Source organism: Alligator sinensis, unplaced genomic scaffold, assembly GCF_000455745.1.
Source record: "Alligator sinensis unplaced genomic scaffold, ASM45574v1 scaffold521_1, whole genome shotgun sequence".
Classification (NCBI taxonomy): Eukaryota; Metazoa; Chordata; order Crocodylia; family Alligatoridae; genus Alligator; species Alligator sinensis.
This window is the reverse complement of record NW_005842374.1, coordinates 51,291-78,639: the sequence shown is the minus strand read 5'-3', so window position 1 is coordinate 78,639 and position 27,349 is coordinate 51,291. Positions and strand designations below refer to the sequence as shown.

Sequence of the window (27,349 nt, the reverse complement as noted above, 5' to 3'; positions counted from 1 at the left end):
CGGGGGGGGGGGAGCCATGGGAGAACCCCCCATGGCTGCCCTGCCTGGCCCCAGCCCCAGGCCCAGCCTAGTCCCGGGACTTAAAAAAAATTAAAAAAAAAGAAAAAAAAAGAGCTGCACTTACTGGCAGCAGCCAACACCCGGAGCCTCTGGGCACTCGTGGCTGAGCCCCCAACGTAGCATGGGTCAGCAGGGATTGCCCCACCCTCCTGGCACCCATATGGCAGCTGCCCCATGGTATGGGTGCAGTGTGGCTCGGTGGGGTGCTGCACGCTGTTTGGGAGCTGCTGCAGCCAGTGAGTGCAGCGCCTTTTTTTTTTTTTTTTTAAATGCTGGGAGGCTGGGCCTGGTGGGGGATGGGGCCGGGCCAGGTGGCCATGGGGGCTAGTCCTACAGCTCCTCCAGCTGTGCCTGCCTCTGCTCTGGTGGGGGGAGCCACAGAGGCTGTATCCTGCTGCTGCTTACCCAGATGGTGCGGGGGTGGGGGGGGATGATGCAGGTGCAGTTTACTCCAGGCAGCAGCAGGCCATAGACCCCACTTCCAGCACTGGAAGCGGGGGCTCTGCCCTACCACCACTTGCCAGCTGGTGTGGCACGCGTGGGATGCGGGCGCAGCAGTGCTGGGAGCAGGGGCTATGCCCCCTTTTGCCCGAAGTGAGCCGTGCCCTCATCCTGCTTCACCCCACCACCCCACCCTGGCTGGGCAAGTGGCAGCAGAGCAGAGGCCCTGCTCCCAGTGCTGCCACGCCTGCATCCTGTGCCCCACCGCCCCGAGTAACACGCCACACGCCCCGGCTGGGCAGATTGTTCCGGACCCAATCCTCCCCTCCCCACTCTCCAACCCCAACAGACTTACCAGCTTCAGTCAGCTGTGTCATCTGCCTGTTTAGTCTATGGCTGAATTTCCGAAGCGGCCAAATCTTTTCTGAAACTTTTCCAAATCGAATCAGCTACCAAAGCTTTGCACAGACCTAATTTTTATCACACCAACTACATGAATAGTCACTTTTATTCTGCGTTACCTTTGCTATGTGTTCCAGCCACCTGCCCAGTGATATGAACACAAGTAGCATCGGAGGTGTGTCGAAGAAGGTCACTGGATTCACTTTTGCTTTTTCAGCCATGGCAACAAGGAGAATAACAAAGGAGTAGGTGAACGCAATGGTGGTCGCTAAAACTATTAGCACATCCATGTTTGCAGTTTTGTGTTTTAGTGCTTTGTAGGCTTGAATATAGAAGTACCATGCTCCAAATATCTGTAATGGAAGCAACAACAATTAAAACTTACACAAAAAGATAGACACATATCAACATTCTTACTTGAAAGCTACTTTCTTGGCAATGATTTAGTGTAAGGTTTTTTCCAGACCTCCTTTTTTAAAATTAAACATCAAGGTTTAAAAAAAAAATATTTTAGTCAACATGAAGAGGTCTCATTAAGGTCAGAACTCTTACTGACTTCACTGAATGAAGAATCAGCTCTAACATATTTAATAGCATTCTGAATCAGTGTTCATTAAAGTGACATTATTGTGTATAATTTCTTTAATACCTTTTATTTTGCAAAAACAACCTGTTAATGTTTAACCCCAACACACTGACAGTAACCCTGTTTTTCTTACCTGTACAGGGACACAGAGTAAAAAAGAGAGTAAATTCATAACAGACAATCCAGGTAGGACTTGACGCTCCAGGAACATAGAAGAGTGATAGGCCTCTATTTCCTCATCACTCACATTGTGACGCTGGTGAGCATCTGAGAGGTGACTGTCCACAATCATCATATAAATCATCAACCCCATGACAGGAACACAGAAAGTCAGGCTCAAGAGAAAAGATCGTTTCCATCTTAGAGAAGGAAAAAAAAAGAATGAAAATCATTTGTTCTCTACGTTTTTCGGTGATTCAATGTAATACAGGTAATTTTTTGGCTAAGGTGTCTGCAACAACATCAAAACCCTGAAAATTCCGCTACTGATTAAACAAGGGAAAAAAGAAAGCCTTTAATAAGAACAATTGGAATAATGCTTAAATAAGATTTAAATATGTTCAGGGACACTTACTGCCTTATTTCCTGTTTGTGGTCTAGATGGCTAGCAGATCTATCCTTCTTCACCAGAGATGTGTTAAAGCCTAAATCCTAAGAAAAAAGGGTGCAAATATTTCATCTTATCTGACATGGGATTACTACTGCAAGAGATACAGTTTTACCTTTGCAGTCGATTACAAGTCCTGCAAACAAAGATAATGCCCTAAATCAGCTGGGGCTAATCTTTTTTGGCAGTGTGCTAGAATTTAGCCCTGTACCCTCCCAAGTCCCCTCCAATCCCTTTCCCCTACCTGATCTGCTGCTCAGTTTTCTGCTTTTTACACAGTGTTCCCTAAAGTTTCTCCTTTCCTTTCTGCTCCCTGCCCTGTGTTTCCTGTCTGATCTGAGAGTCTGTCTTCTACTCCCTGTCCTAACAGCTGCTGTGCTGCTTGTCCCCTCTCCAATCTGCTGCATATCACACAGAGGAACCCATGTTGCAGATTGTCCACCTCTGCCCCTTTACAGGGAAGCAACCACCACCTGTGGTTATTTCGAAAATTTATATCATGACCACATGTTAACAGAAAGCTTCCTTCCAAAGAAGTTGTTTGCCCCAATCAACTGGTGTGGAGAAGGGGAGCACAAAAAAGTGGACAACCGAATATGATACTTTAAAGACACTTCATGCTGCACAGGGACATTTGCAGGTTATTTGGAGGGGCTGGTCACACATTCAGCCTGCACATGATAACCTTTCTCTCTCCATGCCCAAAGTAGCTCAAGATAGATATCTAGCTCAGGCATCAATTATTCTAATGCAATAATTTGAATCAGGTTTTGCAAAGAGGTTTATCATGAGTACAGGAGCACAGACTCCCACAGATAAGCATTTGTGAGGTTCTTCTGTATCACAACAGATGCAGTCCATACACTCCTCCTGCATTGGTTCAGTCCCATCAGCCACGTTTTGGACTCTACTATAATTCAGTTTTCCCAGCCCCATTCTTGCAAGGCATAGACCAAGTCACCCCATAGCCCTGCTTCGGTTATTTGATGGTATAGAGCAGGGCTGTCCAACTGATGGCCCACAAGGTTCCCAGGCTCCAGCAGCAGCTGGAGTCTCTAGACTCCTCTCCCTCCTCTGGCTTCCCTGTTCTGAGCCCACCCCAGGGGGCAGTATGCCATGGCACAGCATGTCACAGCGCAAGTTGTTTAGGGCGAGGCCAGGGTTGCACAGCATGCAGTGCAGTGTTGAGGGGAGAGTGCCCATGCAGGATCATAGTGGGAGTGTGAGGGAAAAGTGTCCACACAGGGTTGTTGCAGCAGTGGACTGAGAGGGGGGAGAATCCATGCAGGGTCATTGTAGTGGGGGGAGAAGAGGGTGCCCACACAAGCATGCAGTGCAGTGGGAATAGGCATCCAGGAAGCATGTGGCCCAGGGGTCCATGACCCCATTGGTGCAGCCCACAAAGTGCAAGGCCCCTAGCCACTTACAAGTTGGACAGTCCTGGTATAGAGCTTCTCTTACAGTCAAAAAGCCGGAATCCTCTTTACTGGGTGAGGAAGTGGTGGGTGGAAGAGAAGGCAGACAAAATTCTAGCCTTGATACCCCCTCCGTCCCAGAATATTATAGATAAAAAGGTTCTGGGCTTCAGAACAAGGCAGGAACAGAGAATAGTCTACATGTATTCTATGATCAGCGATATGATGAAAGTCAACACGTGTGAGCTTACCTCTATCCTTCGTATAATGTCCCGAGGACCAATAATTTCAGGATCATACTTAATGTGGGCTTTGTTGGTTGCAAGAGCTACTGAGCTATATAATATGCCTTTAGTCTTCATGAGGGTGGATTCTATTTTGTGGACACATGAGGCACATGTCATTCCTCTCACCTGTGAAATACAAATAGTTGCCTGTTATAGTTGTTTCTTTTTTTTAAAAGGCTTGTGAATACCTTTTTGTTGTTCTGAAATCAGGAAAAATAAGATTGTCTTGGAGTTATCACTGCTGCATGTGTAACCAGAGGAACTTGTGGAAAATATTTCTCTGACCAGCAGGTGGCACAGATGCTTGATCCATGCATACTTTATATATTAGTCATACAGTTAGTTATAATTGGTAATACCTGCCTTACAGTTTGATATTGCCTCCACATAAAATAAACGGTAAAACCTAAGACTCTAGGCAAAGATACATAAGCTGCACATTTATGCTGGATGCTGAAAAATGTGGAATGCTGTTTTTTTCCATCCACAGACAATATATACATTTTAAAGACTGAAGAGACTGGAAACTCAACATTTCAGATGGCAGTAGCCCTGATGATTCTAATGTGTTCATTACAAGGTTGACTTGAATATTCTGGCAAAAGGTACACCTGTAGAGTATTTGAAAAATATGTTGCTATTTGGCACGGATTTGTCTGGATTTCTCTCCCACCCCTCTGTGCAGAGCTTTACGCTGACAGGGAGGGTTGTGTAGAAACAGATATTCATAGTGAAACACACAGCGTCAACTCTTTAACTATTGTTGCTTTCAGTGATTCCAAAGAATGCTGTAACAAAGTGATCAGAGGGGGGGAAAGAGCCATTTGTTTTCCAGTTGTTGATTCTATAACATTGAGTAGCGCTTGGGGAAACAGCTTCATTCTTTTGTTAACATTATGCATTTCCAGTCTCTTGCAACATCATTCTCATGCTCCGCTCAGGGCATGGTCACATGCATATCCTGCCCCATGGCTCTGTAAGAGAATGTCTACCAGCAAAGCTGAAACTGGTAACAAAGAGGAAATACACAGCAAGCAAGATCCCGCATAAGGAGGGGAGTTGAGACAGATGACCCATGTTCACATTCCTGGTATGCTGTATGACTTTGAGGAAGTCACTCAAACACTTAGGGCCTTAGTTCATCTGTGAAATTTTGTTTCCTTACATTAGAGGGGTCTCAAAAGAATAAATACATTAAAGCTGGTGAGGTGTTCAGGTACTCTGGCCATTACAGCAAGTATGTAGATGGGCAACCTTGAGCTTGCTGGCACCGAGATGTTACCTTATCCAATTTCTAAATAGCTATGTGTAGTCTTTCTCTTGCAAATACCTTTCTTTTAGTTAAGCAAAGCTGTATGTATAGAAAGCTTTTCAGAAAATTAAAAAATTACATAGGCAAATTCGATAGCAGTAAGTGACTGATACTAGCTTGTTTATTTTAAATGACTGGCTTACAACAAGCTCTAGAATTCCATCTCCTTCATCACAGTTTTCCATAACAATAGCTCCAAATCCCAGTTCTCGGATTAGTTCTGCTATAACAGATGGCTGGGTGACATCCGGGTTATACCTCACTTCTGCCTTCCCTGCCATGAGGGCAACAAGCACAGAATGTACTCCTGGAAAGAGATAAGCAGAAAGGGCAGCATTAATTACAAAAACATTATTTGTACAATGTGCAAATAAGAGATCTGGTTTAGGAAGCCAGTATGACTATGTGAAAGAAGAATAGCAATTAACCATGCTCACTGACACTGTGAAATAGGTGTCCTAGCCCTAGTACTACAAGCTTTTTTTTAGAAGACAACGACCAAATAAACAAAAAGGTTAAAAGAACAATAAGCTCTACAAAAACAAATGTGTAGAGCAGGGGTAGGCAACCCCCAGCATGGGTGCCAGTGTATGCCAGTGTATGGCATGGGAAGGCATTTTGCTTGGCACGCATGCCTTGGGGCAGATGTCCTCCCCCCCCCGCGACATGTCATCGGTGTCCATAGTGCAGTGTTTTAGTACAGGGGTCAGCAATGTTTTTGGGCAGAGTGCCAAAACACTGACAACCTCGACTTGCAAGATGTTGGCGTGCCAGGGACAAACAGCAAGGGAGCTGCTAGGGGCCCAATCCTTTTTGTGGCAGCACAGGCCCAGCCTCTTCCCTGCTGTCCACCTCGAAGCACACATGCCAAGAAACATGCCTTTGTGTGCCACACTCTGGCACCATGCCAGGGGTTGCCTACCCATTTAGTGCATCTTAAGTACTGTTAAATTAGCCTACATTAGATTAAGAAAAAGTACTATGAGAAAAACAGCTTAGTCCCTTGGTGTGAAATATTTTTTGGAAGACTAGCCAGTCTCAGAACATCTAGTCGTAATAAAGGGATTAGGTTAGTGTATACCATCTTGACTAGTAGCATGATGTAATGGCATCTACCATATTTTCAAGGTTTCTATCAGGTAATTTTTTAAGTCTTTACTATGAAGGGGGATAAAAAGAGGGTGAGTGATCCAAGATGTGTTTCTCCTGCATCCTGTGCTATGCTATGGTTTCTATCTATAGATGCTCTGAGGATCCTGAACCTTTTAGAACTTAGTCTCCATTTTTAAACATAGTCTCTTGGCAAGTTGGCCACCTGTCAGGACTTTCAGGATTTGGGGTTTTAAATTATAGTAAGTCATAAAACTGCTTATTTTTGGCAACCAATTTTGCTTATTTTAGACTACAACCAATTATAAGTCTATAATTGGTTGCAGTGTATCTGTAGGTATATTTGTGTAATGTATTATCTGTATTGCTTTTTTATTTGCTAGCCAGACTCATCTTTACACAAGTTTACTTAAGTTTGCTGTATGTTAACGCCACAGAAATGATTATTTGCTGGGGAATAAAAGGGTGGTTTAACATCTTTCTTTGGACCGTAGCTCCTTTGGATGGAAGTTGGGGGTCAACAACGTGCATAAAATAACACAAAGTATAGCAAACTCATAATTGCTGCCTAAAGAGTGTAAAACAGCAAGTTCAGTACAATGCTGAAAAACTGCTATCTAAACAACCATATGTCTAATCAAATCCAAGTTACTATGTGATGTTTTTAATGAAAAATATGATTGATGACTCCTTTAGAAAGCTTCATAATCTAGATTTCTACCACAATCCAGTTGTAATGATAATCAACAGATTTCAGTTCCTGGCACAGTAACCTGATTCATAAAGTACTTTTACTGGCCAAGTTCGCCGACAACACCAAACTCTGGGGTAAAGCATCCACACCTGAGGACAGAAGGGTGATCCAGGCAGACCTTGACAGGCTCAGGAAATGGGCAGACGAGAACCTGATGGTGTTTTAACACCAAAAAATGCAAGGTTCTCCACCTTGGGAGGAAAAACCTGCAGCATGCTTATAAGCTCAGCAGTGCTACACTGGTTAGCACTACGGACGAAAGGGACTTGGGGGTCATGACTGACCACAAGATGAACATGAACCTTCAGTGTGATGCTGCAGCTAGTAAAGCGAGCAAAACACTAGCCTGAATCCATAGATGCTTCTCAAGCAAATCCCAGGATGTCATTCTCCTGTTGTACTCAGCCTGGTGAGGCCGCAGCTGGACTACTGCGTCCAGTTTTGGGCTTCACAATTCAAAAAGGATGTGGAGAAGCTTGAGAGAGTCCAGAGAAGAGCCACGAGCATGATCAGAGGTCAGGAAAACAGAACTTATGATAAGAGGCTGAGAGCCATGGGACTCCTCAGCCTGGAAAAGTGCAGGCTCAGGGGTGATCTGGTGGCCACCTATAAGTTTATCAGGGGTGCTCATCAGGATCTGAGGGAACGTCTGTTCACCAGAGCGCCCCAAGGGATGACAAGGTCGAATGGTCACAAACTCCTCCATGACTGTTTCAGGCTGGACATAAGGAAGAACTTCTTTACTGTCTGAGCCCCCAAGGTTTGGAATAGACTGCCACTGGAGGTGGTTCAAGCACCTACACTGAACCCCTTCAAGAGACATTTGGATGTTTATCTTGCTGGGATCCTATGATCCCTGCTGACCTCCTGCCCCTCGGGCAGGGGGCTGGACTCGATGATCTTCCAAGATCCCTCCCAGCCCTAATGTCTATGAATCTATTAATCTATTTTGTTCTCAATTGTGTAAATATAAAGAAGCAATAACCAATAGCTTTTAACTGCTTTCATGTAATTTTGATCACAAATGTAGCACAATTATAGCATATTTTATCTTGAATAGACCTTGCTAGACCTTGTGTCAGTAAACAGACCAGATTGTGAGAGGATACCAATCAATGGTAAGTTTTCATAACCACACAGGAGTTGGTCTCAATTTGTGCGGCTACTCAACCCACTACAGTCCAAAATTTGTCCAATTTTCCCATCATTTAAAACTGATTAAACATGGCCTTCCTCTGCCATTTTTAATTACACTGTGTCCCAGCAGTATTTTGCTTCTTTAGTTAATTTTTCTGCCAGCAGAAAGTGCCTTGCACTGAACTAATACAAATACATTATACTTATACCTATATAAGAACTAACAACAGGGTGGCTGTCTGTCTCCCTCTGGTGGTTAGACCAGAAACAGCCTCCAAGCTACCAGACCCAGACCTTGAATTCAAGCAGTAAAGGCTCCTGTTTCTAGTTTTTTCAGGCAAAAGACCCTCTGAAATGCACACAGGCAATCTAGTGCATACCTAATTCATGTCATGCTACAGTGGGGACAAGCTGAGTGGGTTTAGACCTAAGGGTACATGGACAAAGTTTTATAGGCTGCAGTTTCAAAGCACAAAAAATGAGTGAAAAGCTTCATCCTTATGTTATACCCTCCCTTGCAGTTTGTATCAGCAGCCTACAACACCTTGTTCTCATATCTTTAGAAATCTGAAACAGTCGAGTTTGCAATTTGCATAATCCTCTAAGTACTACACCTCCTGCCTTGGCAATGGTGTAGTATCTACCAAACATGCCAAGGAACAGCAAAAACAGTCATTACGTAGAACCCCACATACTTTATGCCTTGTGAAGAAGCAATGGGTAGGATGTCCACTGTAACTCACTGAAAAATCTACTGTGGTTTTCTCCTTTGTTCCATTTAAAAATATCACCACAAAACCTAGACACATCTCTCCAGGGCTGATGTTTAGAAATGTAACAGGTTGTTGTGAAGTGAATCTTACCATCTTCTCTCCTCAGATTTCTTTCAATGTTTGCTACGCAGGAAGCACAGGTCATGCCAGTGACTTGGATGTAACACTTTGATGGCGTCGTTGCCTCTTGTTTTTTGCCATAAACTGGTGACACTTTGGTGTAAGGCTCACTTTTGTGGTGCATATTAGCCTGAGACTCTAATGGCAATTCCAGGGATGGCTGCTTTATTAACACCAATGGTTCTGTTTTTTCTGGGGGGAAAAAGTATCAAAAGTAATGGATTTATTAACAGTCACCCAAATAAGCTATAACCTTGATACCACAGAATGGGGAAGTGTGTATTGCTATGCAGTATTCTGGACTGAGAAGAACTGCATTTACCATAACAGGCAATCACCCATTTGCCCTTTGTAATTCAGTCAAAAGGCTCTTTAAAACCTACCTCTGCAATGGAATTGACAGATCAGTCAGGTTGCAAATGACCTAGGACCCTGGCTTCTCCCTCAACTCTGTTCATTTAGTAACCTGGTCCTTCCAGCCTTCCCCCACTGCCTCTGGCCAGTTTGCTCTTGTACTGGCCGTGTTACATAGACTCTGGGCGTTTCAGGGTTGGGGCTATTTTCACTATTATGGTTTTGGATAGGGTTTCTAGATGGCAATATAATACAGATAATGTTAATAAATCTACAGTAGACAATACAAAAACAACAAGCCCATCCAACTTTTATAGAGGGGTACCTGTTTTTCTCAGTAAGCTTCTAATGCAGCAGCAATATATACAGAAAGAAGCCTCACTCTAAATCAAATGCTGAAGCCTCACTGCACTAAAAACTCATTAGGTAAATCTGTCTTTAGCTCACATGCTGCTATTACATAACAGAAGCACATGACTGGTAACGTTAGTGTGAAACGGATTGTTTCAGTATCTTCTTTCTTCTGTGTATATAAACTGTTTCTTTCTAAATGAATCAGCACGTGACATAGCTGAGATGTGGCAGGACAAATTTATCATTTAACTTGTTCCAAGTGCTGCATAAAAATTAACTAACTATCCTTAAGCCACATCAAGGGGTAGTTCACAATAACTAACCTACTTTTACAAGTGGTGAAAGAGAACTGAAGTTAGGAGGCTGGTCCAAATTAAGTCAGTGGCAAATGTAGGCTTGGCATTGGGAACTTCTTGTCTCCTGGCAATGGGATAACTTAATTTTTCTGTGCTACAGAGAATAACCAATTAGGTTATGGACTGAGGAAAATCCTGTTGTATGTAGAGAGAGGATTCCTAAAAAGAGCAAAATGTTTTTGGGGCAGGAAACCCTTCAGTGGGGAACTTGGAGAGAGACAGTGACTATAGCATGATGACACATAAAACAGGACAAGGGCCCCAGCCCGCAAAGACTTGGGCATGGCAGCTTGGTCTTATACACTAACAGTTCTGTTGTTATTACACAGAGTCCACAGCATAACCAGGGGTTTAGACAGCCTCTTGCAATGCCACAAATAATTCCCCCCTGTAACAGTTCCTTCCAGAGTGCAAAAGGAGAAGTTGTTCTTGATCAGCCTGAAGTAAGCCAAAGGACCTGGCACAACTGCAAGAACCAGAGATGCCCCCTAGTCTTCTCTATTTATGGAGAAGAAATGCTTCCTACAATGTGTTTGTCAGTGTTTTATCTAATCTTGGAAGCAATGGGGCTTCCCCAACTTCTCTTGAGAAACATTTCTGTTGGCTGATATTCAGCCTCCATTCCTTCTCCTAATTCCATCAATTACTCCCACTTACCTTTTCCTACCTTTCCATCAATTACTCCCACCTCTTCCTTTTTCCTGTTTACTTCTGGAGTGTCAGCCACCAGAGTACCTAGGTGTTAGCATGACTTCAATATCTGCATTAGGAAGACTGTTTAGAACCTCACTATCTACCATATTAAGGACAGAAAGCAAAACAAACTTACCTTGGAATAAGGTAATCAATTTAAACATTTGATTTACTGGATATAAGTGTATCTCATATTTTAATCATCATTCATGAAACCAATGGAAAAAAAGGAATTGTTTTCTAGCTATCCCACTGGTACTCTCACAGATAAAACTTCTCTCAGCAGGCAGAGAGCATACCCTATAATCCTGTTTAATTCTAAACAGGACAAAGTCCTAAGCAGAAGTGAATTAATTTACAGAGTCAATACAAAAAACTTAGTATGACATTACCTGGTAACGAAGCATCAAATCCCATGTCCTCGATGGAAGATATTAAATCTTCTGGGCTGGTTAGCAGAGGGTCATATTCTATTGTCCCATTATGATTCACAAGGGAGATGTGTATTGATTTGACACCTGGCTTTTGGGAAATGACTCCCTCAATGGACTGCCCACAAGAATTACACGTCATTCCCTCAATATTTATCACAGTAACTTGTGTAAGGGGCCATTTGTTTCTATTTAAAGGGGACTTCACTGGAGATGCCTGTGTGTTGAGAAGCTCTACATCTTCATGTTCATCAGAAAGGCTGACTTTAAATGTCTCTGGTGACACTGCTTCTATGGCTCTTCTTAATGCATCCACATGAATTAAGTTTGGGTTGTACTTTACCAGAGCAGATTTCTTTTCCAAAGAAACTACTATGCTTGCTACAGATGGGAGTGCGGATATGGTGCTCTGAATGTTCGAGACGCATGAATTGCAGTGCATGCCATTGACTCTGAAAACAATGGTCTTTAAGTCATTCATATGCTTTGGACTTTTTTGTAGCATTCCCTCTGAGCTTTTGGTGTGGGTATTCTTCAAACGTTCCACATCAATAGCTCCCAGCTTGAGTGGTTTGGGCTGTTTTTTGATAGATGCTGTGAAACCAGCAGCTTCAATTTGGTTTTTGATTTCCTCTGCTGTAATCAGGTGAGGCTGATGCACAACAATGGCTTCCTGATTGTCCAGGGAGACTAAAAATTAAACATAATAATTTTAGTGTGCATTGCTCCTGTTCCTAATATTCCATTTAAAAAAACCACCACCCACAGACAGTCTCAGGAGTGGTGGAACTTGTCAGTGGTATAACTCTCAAGAAATACTTTAATGCCTTAAAAGCCATTGACTTCCAATGAGACTTGGGCTCCTAGGTTGTCTTTGGAAATTGTATTCAGTTTCTCTACTATTTGTTCTAAGAACTGCAACAAGACAGAATCTCTTGCTGCCTCATTTACTGCTACCGTGCCAGAATGCTCATGCTAGATCTGGCAGTACATTGCTTATTTTTCCCATGAATGCTAAATATACTCATATCAGATACTCAATTCATTGTATTTATGTGACTGGCAATAACATATATTATTGCCAATTAATGGCCTCCATCTACTCCATTAAGATACAGCCTCACATAAACCATTATTTAGATGCCTTTAGTTGAACTGAAAAAGAAAGGTTAATTTTAATTTTAGGTATGAAAGAAAGAAGTTGTACTGGTATTCCAGTAGCCAGTATTAAGACAGTTCTGCAATTTAAATCAATGTCCCAGACTACTAGTACTTCTGTTCCCATCAAATTATAAAGCAACTACTGAATTTTAGCATTCGTATGATAGAAATAGCCTTGTTAGATACTGTCATTTTTATCCATGCCACATTGCCAACAAAACTCAATACTGACTGTAACATCCTTGTGATTCCAGTCCCAGCACTTTCTGTGGAGAATACAACAGATTGTACCAGCCTGTAAACTGGTTTTCTAATGGGACCAAGTCTTCACTGGGGGGAAGGGATGATTAGGGTCCCAGCCACCCTTAAAAACTAAGAGTAAAGCCAACTCTCTTTTCCACTTCTGGTCTACATTATATATGGCATTGAGATTTCAGCACTACCCAGGTGAACTATCCTACTCAGCCATCTACCCCCTACAGTTTAAGCACATCTGTGGTGCTATTAGAGATACTGGCTGTCACTTTACACCCTACATATAACATGAAAATAAGGCATTACCTTTAATCCGCTGAACACCTTGTAGTTTGCCAATCTTCCCTTCAATGGTGCTGCTACAAGAGTGACAAGTCATCCCTTCCACCTTCAGCCTTAGTACAACATCACTTGTTTGGGACCAGTTCAAATCCCCTGCAGTCCCTGGCATTTTCCCAGGCACTGCAATATTTAAATCTAGGCCTGGAACCATTTGGGGAATCTGGGCACCATTTATAATGGAAGACACGAATGTCACAACTGCAATTTTTTGATCAAAGGAAATTTTAACATCCAGAATACCCTTGTTTTTCAGCAGAGTGTTACGGATTTGTTCAGGTGTTAGAGTTGACTGAGGAGGAATAGTAAGAAAAGTAGTGTCAGGTAAAACAGGTTCTGGGTTGGAATTGGCTGGAGTGGCATCAAATCCCATGTCATCTATAATTTCCTGCAGAGACTCTGGCGTCTGCACTTTGGGGTCATAGATAATAACTGCATTCTTTCCCTCGAGAGATACCTTTCAGAGAAAAAAAAAAAGAGTAACTTAGCAAAATGCATTATTCAAAGATAGAAACTAACGCCACCCAAAAGATTAGTTTAATACATCAAATGGCTTTTAGCTTTTATAGTGACACATCTCCCCTATCATTTTGCCCTACAGCTCTAGCCCTGAAGAGGAAGTGCAAAACTGTACCTATGAAAACCATAAATTAATTTAGGTTGATCTGTGTGACAGCATGGCTGTATGTGGGAGACTCCATCACAAAAGCAGTCTGTTAATTTTGGAATCCCTCATTCAGCACTGTAGACCTTGCTGGACTATTAATTAATATAAGTGCTGATCAATGCATACACAACTCATAAAAAGGGTTTACAAAGAGCATTAAGCAAAGCAGACCTGAGGGCTGACCCACAGCACAAAATAAGGTATGCACAGAAATAAACTTGAGAGAGAGCAGTGTTAAGTGTTAATCAATGAGGAGGTTCCAAAGGGAGTTCTGTAATACCAAAAAGTATTAGGGATTAGGGTAATTTGGTAGAGGTGTTGACATTTGTTATGTAAATGTCTGATGGGTTGGTCTAATAAAAGATATTAAATTCACCCAAGGAACCTTGCCTGATGTAAACAGAACAACTTCATGTATAAGAGAAGACCTGGTTTCACACAGTATCTCAATATCTTTCACAATACATATTCAAACTCAAAACAAACTTTGCTAAACTGGACTAAACACTGTAGCTAAACCTACTTCTAATCTAATCTTAAAAAAAATGGCTAAAAGAACCGTTCTAATTGTTCATACAGTGGTGGCAATTGGTAGCTTTCCTTAATTGGAGGGGAAGAAGTAGAAGGAAAAAAGAGGGGAACAAGAGAAGAAGCCCCTGCTTAGTGACATTCTTGTGCACTTGCAACAATGCGAATAGTGGGACATTAGGGAAACTGTGGAATTTCTATAATTGGAGACTTTTAATAGCAAGTTACACAAACATCCATGAGGAATGTGTATAAGTCCATGGCGGGCAGATGCGATGTGCCTGAGGGTGCCTAGGGAGTTGGCCATTGTGATTGCAGAGCCACTGGCATTTATCTTTGAAAACTCATGGCAATTGGGAGAGGTCCTGGACCCAGACCCAAAAGTGGGTTGCAAGAATATATGAAATGGTTGAACAAACTTTGAAAATGGATCAACAGACTTTAAAAATGGATTTTCCTTTAAAGGAGAAAAATGTGGGAAACTGTGGGCTTTCCCTTGCAGGCTGGCAGAGTTCCAGCCTGCACGGGGCTGCTTGGGGCACCCCCTGCCCCACACACTGGGGGGGCCGGGGCCTGGGGGCAGCAGATCAGAAGTAAGGGGCACCGGCAAGGCCAGGGGGCTGTTTTCTACTTAAACTATTTACTGGGTCAGGACTGGCCATTGATGTTTACAAATGGGTCCTGGTACAAAAAAGGTTGAGAACCACTGCACTAGGTGACCTTCTGAGGTCCTTCCAACCCTAGTCTTCTATGATTCTATGAATGACTTAGTTGTCACTGCTTCCATCCTGGGGAGAGGCAGATGGACTACACAACATCTCAAGGTCCCATCCATCCCTATTTTCTACGGTTCTGTGAATAAACTAACTGCTCAACAGGAGCTTTACAAGTCCATGAGCTGTGGTGCATTCTATTGAGAAAAACAGGAAAGTCACTGAAAATAAATATTTACCAAAGGTTTCTTTCAGTGGTGGATTAAGATTTATTGGGGCTCTGGGCAAGCAGAAAATTGGAGGCCCCTACCAGGTGAGGGCAGGTTCCCTCTGAGCCAGCCAAGATGCTGCGGCTGGGCCTTCCCGGCATCCTTGGCATGTCTAGGGGAAGCCAGGGCGTGTGAGCACCGCTAAGGTGAAGGCAGCCCCAGCCCAACCTGCCCCTCTGCCCGGTGGATATCACGCAGCTGAGGCTGCAGTCCCCCAGCACCACAGGATGGGTGGGGGCTCGGGCTGGGGCTGAAGTCAGCCTGGGGTGGGGTGCATGAGCTCCGCAACATCCCAGCTACGCACCCGCCCCTCTGCCAGTCTTGGTGGGGTAGTGCTGGTGCCAGTGGCTGCCCACTGATGGCGGAGAGTGGGAGTGGGGCTGCCTGTGAGGCCTCCTGGCAGCAGACGGATCCAGGAAGCCACTGCTGCCCACACAGGACTCTGCACCTGCCCCTAACCCAGCTGGAGAGGAGGAGGTGCGCACGGCCTGCCCCAAATGCCCATGGCTAGGATGTCCATCTGGCCCATGCTGCCCCTGGCACCCCAGGGGCTCCCTGATTGGCAGGGGGCCCTGGGCCCAGGCCCTGCAGGCACATGTGTTAATCCGCCCCTGGTTTCTTTATAATTGAAAAGGTGTATTGCCAAGTAGCTAGGTGCCTCAGCTTGGGGAGAGCCTTCTTGTGCTAAACAGGGAACTAATAAATTAACAAAAGACATCAGACTGACAGCAGTGAAGCCTGAACTACCTTGGTTACTGATGGACTGTAAGCACTTGAGGCAGCGGCAGCAGTGCAAGCATCTGCTATGTTGTCTCATCACAGTATATACCTCAGCCCTTATGCTGGCCTCTTGTATTGCGACTTCATAGGTAGATAACAAAAGTGTTCATATCTTGCGTTCATAGGAAGATAACAAAAGTGCGTGATGTCAACATTTGTCCCAGTGCATATCGTTTTTATTCAGACAATCACAACTTCAGACCTAAGCCAGATCTGAAGTGTCGAGCAACTCAAACTGATTTTTGAAAATAACATAACCCCATTTATTTTCCAGGAAGTTACTTGAAAGAACTGTACGTTTCTAATAGGAATTTTCTAATCCTATTTAGTAGTTCACTAATCCGCATTTTGTTAATCCAAACTATAATCTGTAAACTCACAGAACTCTTTTGCCCCTCTTGGCAGCAAAAATGTAATGACAGGGGCTTGAATAAGATGTCATATTACCATACTATTCTTAAATCTTTCAGTTAGAACACTTCATAATGTGCTAAACCCAAATGTCAAATGGAAGTACAAAACCATTTAGTGTTTTCCCTTTATATTATGTCCATCTGCTTATTCAAAATTCAGTCATTCATAATATGCCTTTCATTCATTGATGTAGTTCTAGTGTAATGTAGTTCACTTGATTTAAGAGGTGTTTGGATAGTGCTGGACCAGCAATCATGCAGAAATACAGCATGCTCACTCTCTCAGGGGAATGATTTTGAAAAACATAGTTGCCAGCAAGTGAGATGCTTAAGAATGCAGTTCTATGATTGGATAGTAGAGAAAATGTTGAAACTACAGACAAAGATTTACAGAATAGCAAACAGAAACACACACAAAGAGCCTGGTTGCTAAGCTTTAGCAATTAAAAATAAAAGGCGGTTTATTTTTCATAGCTGGGCCAAGAATTAGCTCTAGGCTAATTCTGCTCCTTACCAGCAGTTAATTCCTGATAATGACCTATAATTACAGAAAACATGCTTATTCCATTAGAATTTGCAGAGACTGCACTGTAATTTCATATTGGTGAGAGTTAGATTTGTTTTTATGGCAGTGCTAATTCTCTCTCTCTGCAGGTCCTTTTTCCCCATAACCAGTGAATTGGGAGGTTACTACTTTTCCACATGTTGTTTATTCAAGTATTTAGCAGTAAACAGTGACATAAGTATGCATCTGTGAAAAAAATTAGTACCTAGAATGAATAAGGATGGCTTAAGTAAATGGTGCTCAAGGATTTGGCCCCGTGGCCCAGAGGTATGGGGCAGGACTGGTCTGCAGGCCAGATCAAGCCCCATATGCCAGAATCAGATCCCACACTGCCGCCTCCTGCACAGCCTTAGCTGGTCCCAGCGTGCTGAGATTGGACCCTGATGCCCCATACTGCTCCTGCCTGGCCTTCCGTGATAGGATCAGGCACTAGGGCCTGGTGCTGCCCTCACCTAGCTTTATGTGCCAACACTGGCCTCTGGGTCCTGGTGACACTCCCTTGCAGCCCCATGTCTGAATGAGGCCTATGCGCCCCCCTGCCCAGGCCCGTATGCCAATATTGGGCCCAACTGGCATAGAAATCAGGCCCCATGCCAACCTGCATGTTTAAACTAATATACAGGGCCAGAAGTCCAGAAATTTGGTAGCAGGGAAATAGTGCCACCACTTCCTCCCTGCCAAATTTTTAGACCTATGAAGAGCCCTGTGCCCCAGATGTCATGGCACTGGTGACTAGATCTGAACCACGGCCACACACCCCTGGACTAAGTATTTACATTGTGTGTACTTCTTAAAATTGTATCTTTTACAGTACATGTTATGGTGTTTAGCAAATGACCTTCATGAATGTCAGAATGTAAATTCTATTTAAAATACAACAAGAGAGTTTTCATAGCCATTTTATTACAGAAATGAATATCCCACATAGGAAAGCTTTCCAGGTCTTCATGCGGTTCCTAAAGCACACTGGGGCACAGAATGTTTTGTTCTTCATTTTTATAATGCCCAACACCATGGGCTCCTGGTCCATGGCTGAGCTCATGTGGCTATCACAATACAGACCACCAAAACCATCATCCCCACTGTAAGAAAACAATGGCATAAAACAGCGGTGCTCAACCTCTGACCCCCAAGCCAAATGCAGCCTGCAGAACCATTGCACCTGGTCTGCAGAGCTCGCTACTGATTAGGAAATTTGGCAGAGTGGTGGCAATTAATGCAGCCACCCTCTCCCCTGCAAAATTCCCAAACCCCATGCAGCTGGTCAAAGCCTGGCCATGACCCCTTCCACACAAGGGGCTAGGCCATGCCCCACTCCCTCCTGTGCCTGGATGAGGGCTGGGACCCCTCCTCTACCCCTCCCCCACTTGTAGGGTTGGGATCAGGCCAGGCACCTTCCCCCCACTGCAGAGTCATGTCCCCACTTCCCTTCCCCTCCCTGTAGGACTGGGTTGGGGTCTGGCCACTCCCCCACCTCCTCCACAGGGCCAGATTGGGGCCAGGCTGCCCCCCCCGCCCACCTCTCCACAGCCGAATGGTGCCCCGTGCCTGCCCTGGGCCCCGGATTGGGACCCCAGTTGCATCCAGCCTGCAGATGGACCAGGTACCATCTATCCAGCCTCCTGGGGAAGAAGGTTGAGCACTGCTGATATAAAGTGATGGAGGAAAGGACAGACTCATCAAATTGAACAACAAACCTCTTTGCTGACTTCCTCCCTGGTCAAACACATCAGTTGTTGTAATATGTAATATGTAATTAAAGGAATGCAAAAAGTAATTTATCACATCCAACCTTATCTACCAAGCATTATGGCATAATCTGAGATGGGGACACAGGCACAGAGTTACAATAAACCTGTTCTATAAGAGTATTTGATATATATGTAGCATCACAGGTAAATACTGTGCTGTGTGACAGGTCACCTTTGCCAAAAACTCCCCACCCAAAGCTTGCAGACTTGTAGCTTGCAGTCTAAAAGATACGAATGAAAGTGATATAGAAACGTCAGTCTTTGCAACTGGACTGCTTCCTAGGACAGGTTTCAGAAGTATTCTGAATGAGAGGGGATGCTGTACACTGAGAGCTGGGCTGTTTACAAGAGAAAGGGACAGCATGAACAAACGCATACAATTAATTGTCAGTAAAAGGGACAAAGAGAATAGTTGGGAAATAAGTTTGGGTGGAGCTCAGGTATGTAGAAGGCTGCAAAGGCAGGGAATGCTGGAAGCAGCAAACAGTTCTGCAAGTCAAAAGAAAGAAATCTCAATATTTTGAGGAAGAGGAGCTGATTCAACACTGAGAAAGAAAAAGGCAAGGATTATTCAGGAATTATATCTTATTATATTAACTGTATAGTTGGAATAAAGTTCGACAAGTTTTCAAATGCAAGACATTCTTCATTGGGTCAAGAGAAAAAAAAAAGGACATGTCAATGCAAAAATTCAAGGAAGATTGAGTAACATGTGCAAGAGAGAGAGCAAGAAAAACATGTTCCTAAGTACCAGTATTTGGGATGTAATAGAAATGGGGGGGGAAATGGAGAAGAGGGCAACAGGATTTGGACTGGATTAGCATCTTGTCCTTAGGGACAGAAAGCACTAGATTCAGCTGAATTTAATTCAGTTTTAGAACCAGATACTGTATCTGACATACAATGAAGAAGCTGTGCCTGTTTCTCTAAATTCCAGGCATACAGAGTTCCTAATTTGGTACTAACCTTTCACATCATATGGTACACATATCCCCAAATTGAATTTGCTCCCAACTGATGTAGAATCAAACACCATTAATTTAATTCCAAAAGGGCAAAGCAATATCTGTCAAAACCCAATGCATTATTTTCCAATTTTATCTTTTCCTTGGGCAAAAAGACATCCATAAGGCTATTGTCATGATCAAATTAAATCAGCTAAACCATGTTAAGAACTACATTTCTCCTTTTCTTCAATTACGGGGCTTGGTAGGGTTGATAATAAGGACACAGTAGTTTATTGGTTTTCTTGCATTAAGAGACAAAACAACCCAAATGCAGACTCTCTTCTGCATTAAACATCCAGCTTAGGCTAATTTTTCTGACTTTTCTTATAACTCTTAAACACAGCACTGCCTTATTTTTAACAGAGAGCAGCCCTCATTTCAAAAGAAGAATAAATTACCCATCTAACTCAAAAGTTCTTCTGCAAATAGGGAGGACTATGAACTAGGACCTCTTGATTTTTACTATAATCCTCTTCTATTTAAAATTTCAACCTCTGCAATGTATTTCTTTCTAAACATGGTTTTAGAAGCAGTGTTCTGTATTAAAATAATTCTACCCAACTCTGTAAAACATGGTTAATATTTTCCTTTTAAAAACTTGTTTTCAGTATACTTACTATATAAAGCACAGAGTAAGTGGAGTATGCTATGCTCAAGGAGGTCAAAAAATGATTTTTTCCCTTGGCTTCCCCTTCAAGTGTTGATGCATTTTCAGAAAGAAGGTGGAACAATTTAAGAGTATAAGAGGTTAGATTTTTATTTATTTATTTATTTTTTAACTAGGGGCATTTTAAAAAGCCACTAAGAAAGGATTCCACAGTCATTTTATTTGTATGGAGAGCTGACTATACTTTAAAGAAGCCTTATTGAGAGTGCAGGAACAAACCATTCTGATATGCAGGAAGACTGGCAAGTACGGCAGAAGACCAACTTGGCTTAGCAGGGAACTCTTCAGTAAACTAAATCACAAAAAGGAAGCTTATAAGTGGAAACTTGGACAAACAATTAGGGAGGAGTATAAGATGATTGCTTGGGCATATAGGGATGAAGTCAGGAAGGCCAAAGCACTGGAGCTGCAGCTAGCAAGGGATGTGAAGGATAACAAGAAGGGTTTCTACAAGTATGTTGGTAGCAAGAGGAGGAAGAAGGAGTGTGGGTCCCTTACTCAATGGGGGAGGCAACCTTGTGACAGAGGATGCAGAAAAGGCTGAAGTGCTCAATGCCTTCTTCACCTCAGTCTTCACAGGCGAGGTCACCTCCCAAACTACTGCATTGGGAAGCACAGTTTGGGGAGGTGGTGAGCAGCCAACAGTGGCTAAACAACAGATTAGGGACTATGTAGAAAAGCTGGACATATACAAGTCCATGGGGCCAGATGGGATGCACCCAGGGGTGCTGAGGGAGTTGGATGAAAAGATTGCAGAGCCACTGCCCATTATCTTTGATAACTCATGGAAATCAGGAGAGGTTCTGGATGATTGCAGAAGAGTAAACCTAGCGCCCATATTTAAGAAAGGGAAAAAAGGAGGATCCAGGGAACTACAGACCAGGCAGCCTCACCTTAGTCCCTGGAAAAATCATGGAGCAGATCCTCAAGAAATCCATTTCTAAGCACTTGGAGGCGGCGGCAATTAGGAACAATAAGCATGGATTCACCAAGGGCAAGTCAAGTCTGGCCAACCCGATTGCCTTCCATGGTGAGATGACCAGCTCTATGGATGTGGGGAGACCGGGGAATGTGATACACCTTGATTTTAGCAAGGCTTCTGCTATGGTCTCCCACAACATTCTCACAGGCAAGCTAAGGAAGCATGGGCTGGACGAACGGACTGTAAGGTGGATAGAAAAGTGGCTAGAGCATCGGGCTTAGAGGGTAGTAATCAATGCCTCAATGTCTAGTTGGCAGATAGTATCAAGGGGAGTGCCCCAAGGGTTGGTCCGGGGGCCGGTTTTGTTCAATGCCTCCATCAATGACCTGGAAGATGGCATAGCGTGCACCCTCAGCAAGTTTGCAGATGACACCAAGCCGGGGGGGAGTAGTAATACACTGGAGGGTAAGGCTATGATTCCGAGTGACCTAGACAAATTGGAGGATTGGGCCAAAAGAAATCTCATGAGGTTCAACAAGGACAAGTGCGAAGTCCTGCACTTAGGACAAAACAATCCCATGCACCAGTGCAGACTGGTGACTGACTGGCTAAGCAGGAGGGCTGCAGAAAAGGACCTGGGGGTTAGTGGAAAATAAGCTGAATATGAGCCAGCAGTGTGCCCTTGTTACAAAGTAAGCTAACAACATACTGGGCTGCATTGGTAGGTGTGTTGCCAGCAGGTCAAGGGAAGTGATTATTCCCCTCTATTCAGCACTGGTGAGGCCACATCTGGAGTAGTGTTCAGTTTTGTACCCCCCACTACAGAAAGGATGTGGACAAATAGGAGAAAGTCGAGTGGAGGGCAACGAAAATGGTTTGGGGGCTGAGGCAAATGACTTATGAGGAGAGACTAAGGGATCTGGGCTTATTTAGTCTACAGAAGACAGAGGGGATTTATTAGCAGCCTTCAACTACCTGAAGGGAGGCTCAAAAGAGGATGGAGCTAGACTGTGATGACAGATAAAAGAACAAGGAGCAACTGTCTAAAGTTTCAGCAAGTGAATTTTAGGCTAGATATTAGGAAGAATTTTCTCACCAGGAGGGTGGTAAAACACTGGAACAGGTTACCTAGAGAGGTAGAGGACTCTCCATCCTTGAAGGTTTTTCAGACGCGACTAGACAAAGCTTTGGCTGGGATGATTTAGTTGGGGTTGGTCCTGCTTTGAGCAGGAGGCTGCACTAAATGACCTCCCGAGGTCCCTTCCAACCCTAATTTTCTATGATTCTATGATTTTTCAGACTCGTTTTATTGTTAATTTTATTTAAGGTGGGAGGTATTTATTTAAGGTATTCATTTGTCTGAACTCCACACAAAGAATGCAACTGTTCCAGTAATATTTCCATTGCTAAAATAATAAGCTTTTATGTTGATGGATCTGTTTTATGTTACTGGAACCAACTAAGTTAAAAGTCTTGTTAAGTCACCAGTGCAGGTAAGTGGGGGTTCATGTAAATATCACTGTTGTTCACAGAAATCTGTACAAGCTAGCTGCAGCACATCCTTTAGTACACAGAAAAACCTCACAGGGAACCCTGGGAAATCAGTTGTATGCAGTAAACTCATGTAAAAAAAAAAAATAAAAAAAAATTAGAACCTTGGGCTTAGTCTCCACTGTTCTGGCAAGTCCAATATTGATTTAGACCATATCTTTAGGATGGAAAAAAATCCTATGGAAAGCAGGATGGTTTCTGCAGCATCACTTAACTACCACAAAGCTCACACTTCATGTATGAGAGAGCTTTGCCTGCGTACCCAAACAATTATGACAGGAGTTGGCAACCCCTGGCACGCGTGCCGAGCGTGGCATGCGAAGCCATTTTGCTTGGCACGCTAAGGCCAGCCCCGGCTCTGGAGAGCCCCGGCTCTGGCTGCCACCAACGAAGCCTGGGCTGCTCCAAGCAGGGCTCACAGTGTCCCAGCTGCCTGCTGGGAGCAGCTCCCAGAGCTGAGGCCGGCTGCTAGCTGGGAGGCTCCAGACAGCTGTGCCGGGCTCTGACATAAGCACCATACCGGACACCTCAGAGCAGGCTGCACTGCCCCGCTCTGCACCCCAAGGTACACATGCAGTCGTCGCCAGCAGAGAGCTGATGCCAGAGCTGTGGAGCTTAGAGCAGGTATTTGAAGCCTGCCCGCAGCTTGCTGCAGCTGTTCAGAGCCCAGGCTGGCTGCAAACAGCTGCGCCGGGCTCTGGAACCCTGCCATCACCTCTGTGCCGGGAGTGGGGGAGAGACCAGGGCTGCGCTGCCTCAGGCCCCTCCCACCGCCCGCTCTGATGCGCGGGTGAATGCGTCGGTATGGAGCCGATGCCAGAGCCCGGCACAGCTGTTTGGAGCCTCCCAGCTGCAGCCAGCCTCAGCTCCGCTGCCAGCCGGGAGCCTGGGCTGCTCCCAGCAGGCAGCTGGGATGCTGCAAGCCCTGCTGGGAGCAGCCTGGGCTCCAGCAGCTACCCAAAGCTGAGGTAGCTGCTGACAGCCACAGAGCCCGGGCTGGGGGGCAGGGGTTTTGGGTGGGGGGCACAGGGCAGCAGGGCATCCTGCCATGTACCCCTTGCCCTCATTTTGTTTTTCTGCCATCTTCTGAGGTAGGCACTGTGGTGTTTTTCGGCACTCCGGCCAAAAAACGGTCCCTGCCCCTGAATTAGGATTAACAATGTGCCATTGCTATAATTGGTAGGATTAACAGCTTTTCTGGCACCAGTTGTGTCACAAGACTAACATGAATCAGTCGGGTGTTAAATAGCTTTATTTCCTGATAGAAGTACATCCAATGCAGTGGATGTATTGGCTACAAGGGAGCAGCTCGCACATTAAAAACACTCCCGTCAGGTTTGTTTCAAGGCATCTAGCTTCTTACTATCTTCCCCCAAGTAGCTCATATTACAGAAAACTTGATTTCTTTTTTGAGCCCCAAACTCTGAAGATTAAAACCAACTCAAATTCATGAAGGTTTATTGAAAAGTAGTTCAATGTAGCTTGCTAACAGTTTGGTTTCTCTTCAAAAGAACACAGTTGAAGGAGGACCATTTCCAGTTCCCACATATAAAGGTATAAAAGAAAGTGAGTTCTGAATGCCTTACAGACCCAGCAAGAGTTAGCTGGAGCCCTGAATTACTTTCTACCCCTATCTAGGTCACAGTGATAGTCCTTTCCGGGAAGAAAATACCAGGGTTAATTACATGCCATTAATTGAGCAACTTAAGGCATTTCCTTCTCCTATAGGCTACATAAGCTGTCTCACTGCATAACTAGTCAAGAAGAACAGGACTGGAGGGTTTAGGGTAAAACATCCAGTCTTTCTGCGTTTAAAAAAAGGGCAGAGTCACTCTTTTTTTCTTTCTAATTGTTTTTTCACCATTTGGACTCTGCATAATTTTCATGCATAGCTGAAATTACTTAAGCATGAAGGAAAAGGGAGATCAAAAGTCATGATATGAAACCTTCCTGTAATCAGTGATGAATGTGACTATTTCACTGACATGTTCTGCAAATATACCAAAGAGCAGTTTCTCTGTAACAAACTGGGTATGTTCTGTTTGGCCAAGTACAGAGAGTCAAAAAACCCTAAGGCTGAATTGATTCAATCTTGCAGGTTAGTCTAAATTGTGAAGATTGAACGTGTAAGCAAGTGAACAGACATTCACTTTTGATTCCAGAATGCAGTCACGTACCTGCAGTGGCTCACGCTAGAAGCCAGGGGGTGCGGAGCACACCTCCCTGCTGGGCTGCAGCAGATAGCTTGGGCCAAGGCTAAGCCCACCCACCCTGGAAAAGAGGGTTTGGAGGAGAGGTGCAAAGCATCCTGGTATGCTGGGGGACTGTGAGTTAACTTGAATCTGGATGGGCTGTGACAGAAGTTGAATGAACTAATTTAACCTAAATCAGTTAAGTCTGACACTACATCTGTCCAGGTTTATCTTAAATCAGTTTCAGCCATTTTGAAAGCAGTTTATGTGCACTGAACTTATGTTTTGTTACAGATTTGAACTGGTTTCCATTATATTGGTTTATGTGTAATTTCTGTCCCCTTTCCCTCCTGTGCTGCACAATGTATGATGGCTCTTAAAAGAGATTCTGGTTAAGTTGCTTACTTTTATGTCGTGGATGCCATTCAGTTTTCCAACATGCTGTTCAATGGTTTGGACACAAGAGTTGCATGTCATCCCTTCCACAGAGATGACTATGGATTTTGCCTCCATTATTGGAAGGATTCTGCTAAAGTCTTCACATTCCTGTCAGACAAAGAAATATGTTAAGGTGCAAATTAAGAAGGAATACATGCAATGAAATTCTAGGTCAGAAACAAGGTTACTGTAGAAGATCCAATAGGTACTCTAATTGGGCACATATAAATTAAATACTACTAATAACTTGAAAGGGCAAGACACACGAAGCAGAAAGCTTAGGGACTCCTTTAACCACTTTCCCATGTATCCTCCTTGACCTTTTCAACATCATTACATTTTCAGGGAGAGAAGTGTTCACAGGCATGTAACTTGCTTTGCATTGTAATCAAGATTAGTAGCATGCAAGATGTAAATCACTTGTTCTACCTCCAAGTCATTCAAAGCAACAAGTTCAAAAATACTAAGAGATGGATTTTGTGAAAATCAATCATCAGGATACAAGATAAATCATGAAATATGGCAGGAGCAAGAGCAGCAGCTATTTTCTGCAGGTTTTCTGTGTTTTATAAATTTATTATGTAACTACCGCAAACAACAGACTGAATTTAGTGCCAAGAACTGAGCTGGGAAGTGTAATGGGATTGTTTGCAAGTCCTTCAGAAAACTTTAAGCTAGAGGTATAACTAGGAATGCTGGCAACTTGGAAAGAGGAGGTGCTAAGCTAGACTGTGGACACTGGAGAGTCTTACTTCGCTGCACACATGCCACTGCTACCCCTGTCACAGCTCCAGCTCCCCTTACAAGAACTGTTGCTGCTGTGGTGTGGGCTCCCGCGGGGCCATTCCACTGCTCCCTTTAAATTGGCACCTAGGTCTGATGCCCGGCTTGCCCGCCCCTAGTTATGCTACTGCTCGAAGTAGGTTGTAACATTCTTTTCTGCTTGCATACAAGCTAAAAAAAACTGCACAGAACCAAATACATAAAAATAAAGTAATTAAAGCTGTTTTCTTCTAAGCTGATATTAAATAGGGGGGAGCAGCAAAAGGCAAAAGTTTGGGGTTTTTATGTCCAGCACTTGGCATAATTTAATCAGTCACAGAAACAAGAACGTTCTTCCAAAAGCAAAGTTTCTAAATGAGTATAAAACAAAAATGCCCTTAGATACTGACAAAAAGAAAGCAAGAAGTTACCGAAGTAAAACAATACATAGGTTGCCTAATGTTTGGCAGCAGTGAACGCAGCAGAATGCGTAGATTATTTCAGTGGAGCTACGGACAAGTTTAAAGTTGAGTGCATGCTTAACTGCCTTGCTGGACTGAGGACTTGGAGGGAAAGTTAAATTACTGTATAATGTTTCATAAAACTGGTTCTCTGCCTCATCAGTGGCTCTGCCTACTGCAATTTATTCAGAATTAACATACTGTTTCTTTCCATAATACAAACGTGCTGAGTATATCTGGTTTTCTTTGTGATCTGCTAGAATACCACAAATAATTTGAAACCTCCATTTTAATATAAGGATTATGTTTTATCTTGAGCACAGGAGGAGCTTTGTCACAGACACAAAGACTAAATTAAAATGTGGTGAATTCTGAGCAATATATTACTCTGTGTTACTATTTTAATATATTTTTGATCTAATGTGCAGAACAACATACAAGTATACAAATGGAAACGTACAACTGAACTTTTCTTCAAACAGTAACCAACTGCTGGGAGAATGGAGTAAATAGGATCAAAATTAAATTAAAAAGTGTGAATAGCCTCATTTATCCAGTACCTTGGATACAAATTATTAAATATGTATCACAGTTCCCTTGTTTTACTACATAAACTGGTGGCTTTCAGCTCTGGAAACATGGCACAAAGCTTATCCTGTTCTTTAAAGTGCATTAATGAGAGAGGATTGTATTTTACAAAACTCTGAGGCTTTAAC

General features: G+C 43.6%; 1 protein-coding gene across 7 annotated transcripts in view; it reads right to left on the bottom strand.

Annotated features, from left to right (window-relative positions):
* The window catches only part of ATP7A (ATPase copper transporting alpha), a 57,528-nt gene that overhangs the window by 12,705 nt on the left and 17,474 nt on the right, over positions 1 to 27,349 (bottom strand). For 5 of the 7 annotated variants that reach the window (XR_003095412.1, XM_025210827.1, XM_025210825.1 and 2 more), the window contains 9 exons: positions 25,378 to 25,518; positions 12,915 to 13,404; positions 11,154 to 11,882; positions 8,975 to 9,196; positions 5,254 to 5,417; positions 3,763 to 3,924; positions 2,064 to 2,140; positions 1,623 to 1,848; positions 1,023 to 1,256 (listed from right to left, as the gene is read on the bottom strand). Coding sequence is in view for 6 of the 7 variants with exons in the window: in XM_025210827.1 (XP_025066612.1) it covers positions 1,023 to 1,256; positions 1,623 to 1,848; positions 2,064 to 2,140; positions 3,763 to 3,924; positions 5,254 to 5,417; positions 8,975 to 9,196; positions 11,154 to 11,882; positions 12,915 to 13,404; positions 25,378 to 25,485 (2,412 nt within the window). In the remaining variant the exon portion in view is untranslated. Of the gene's footprint in view, positions 1 to 1,022; positions 1,257 to 1,622; positions 1,849 to 2,063; positions 2,141 to 3,762; positions 3,925 to 5,253; positions 5,418 to 8,974; positions 9,197 to 11,153; positions 11,883 to 12,914; positions 13,405 to 15,871; positions 16,017 to 25,377; positions 25,519 to 27,349 lie in introns of all 7 variants that reach the window. The other 2 variants (XM_025210828.1, XM_025210829.1) reach the window with 2 other exon arrangements.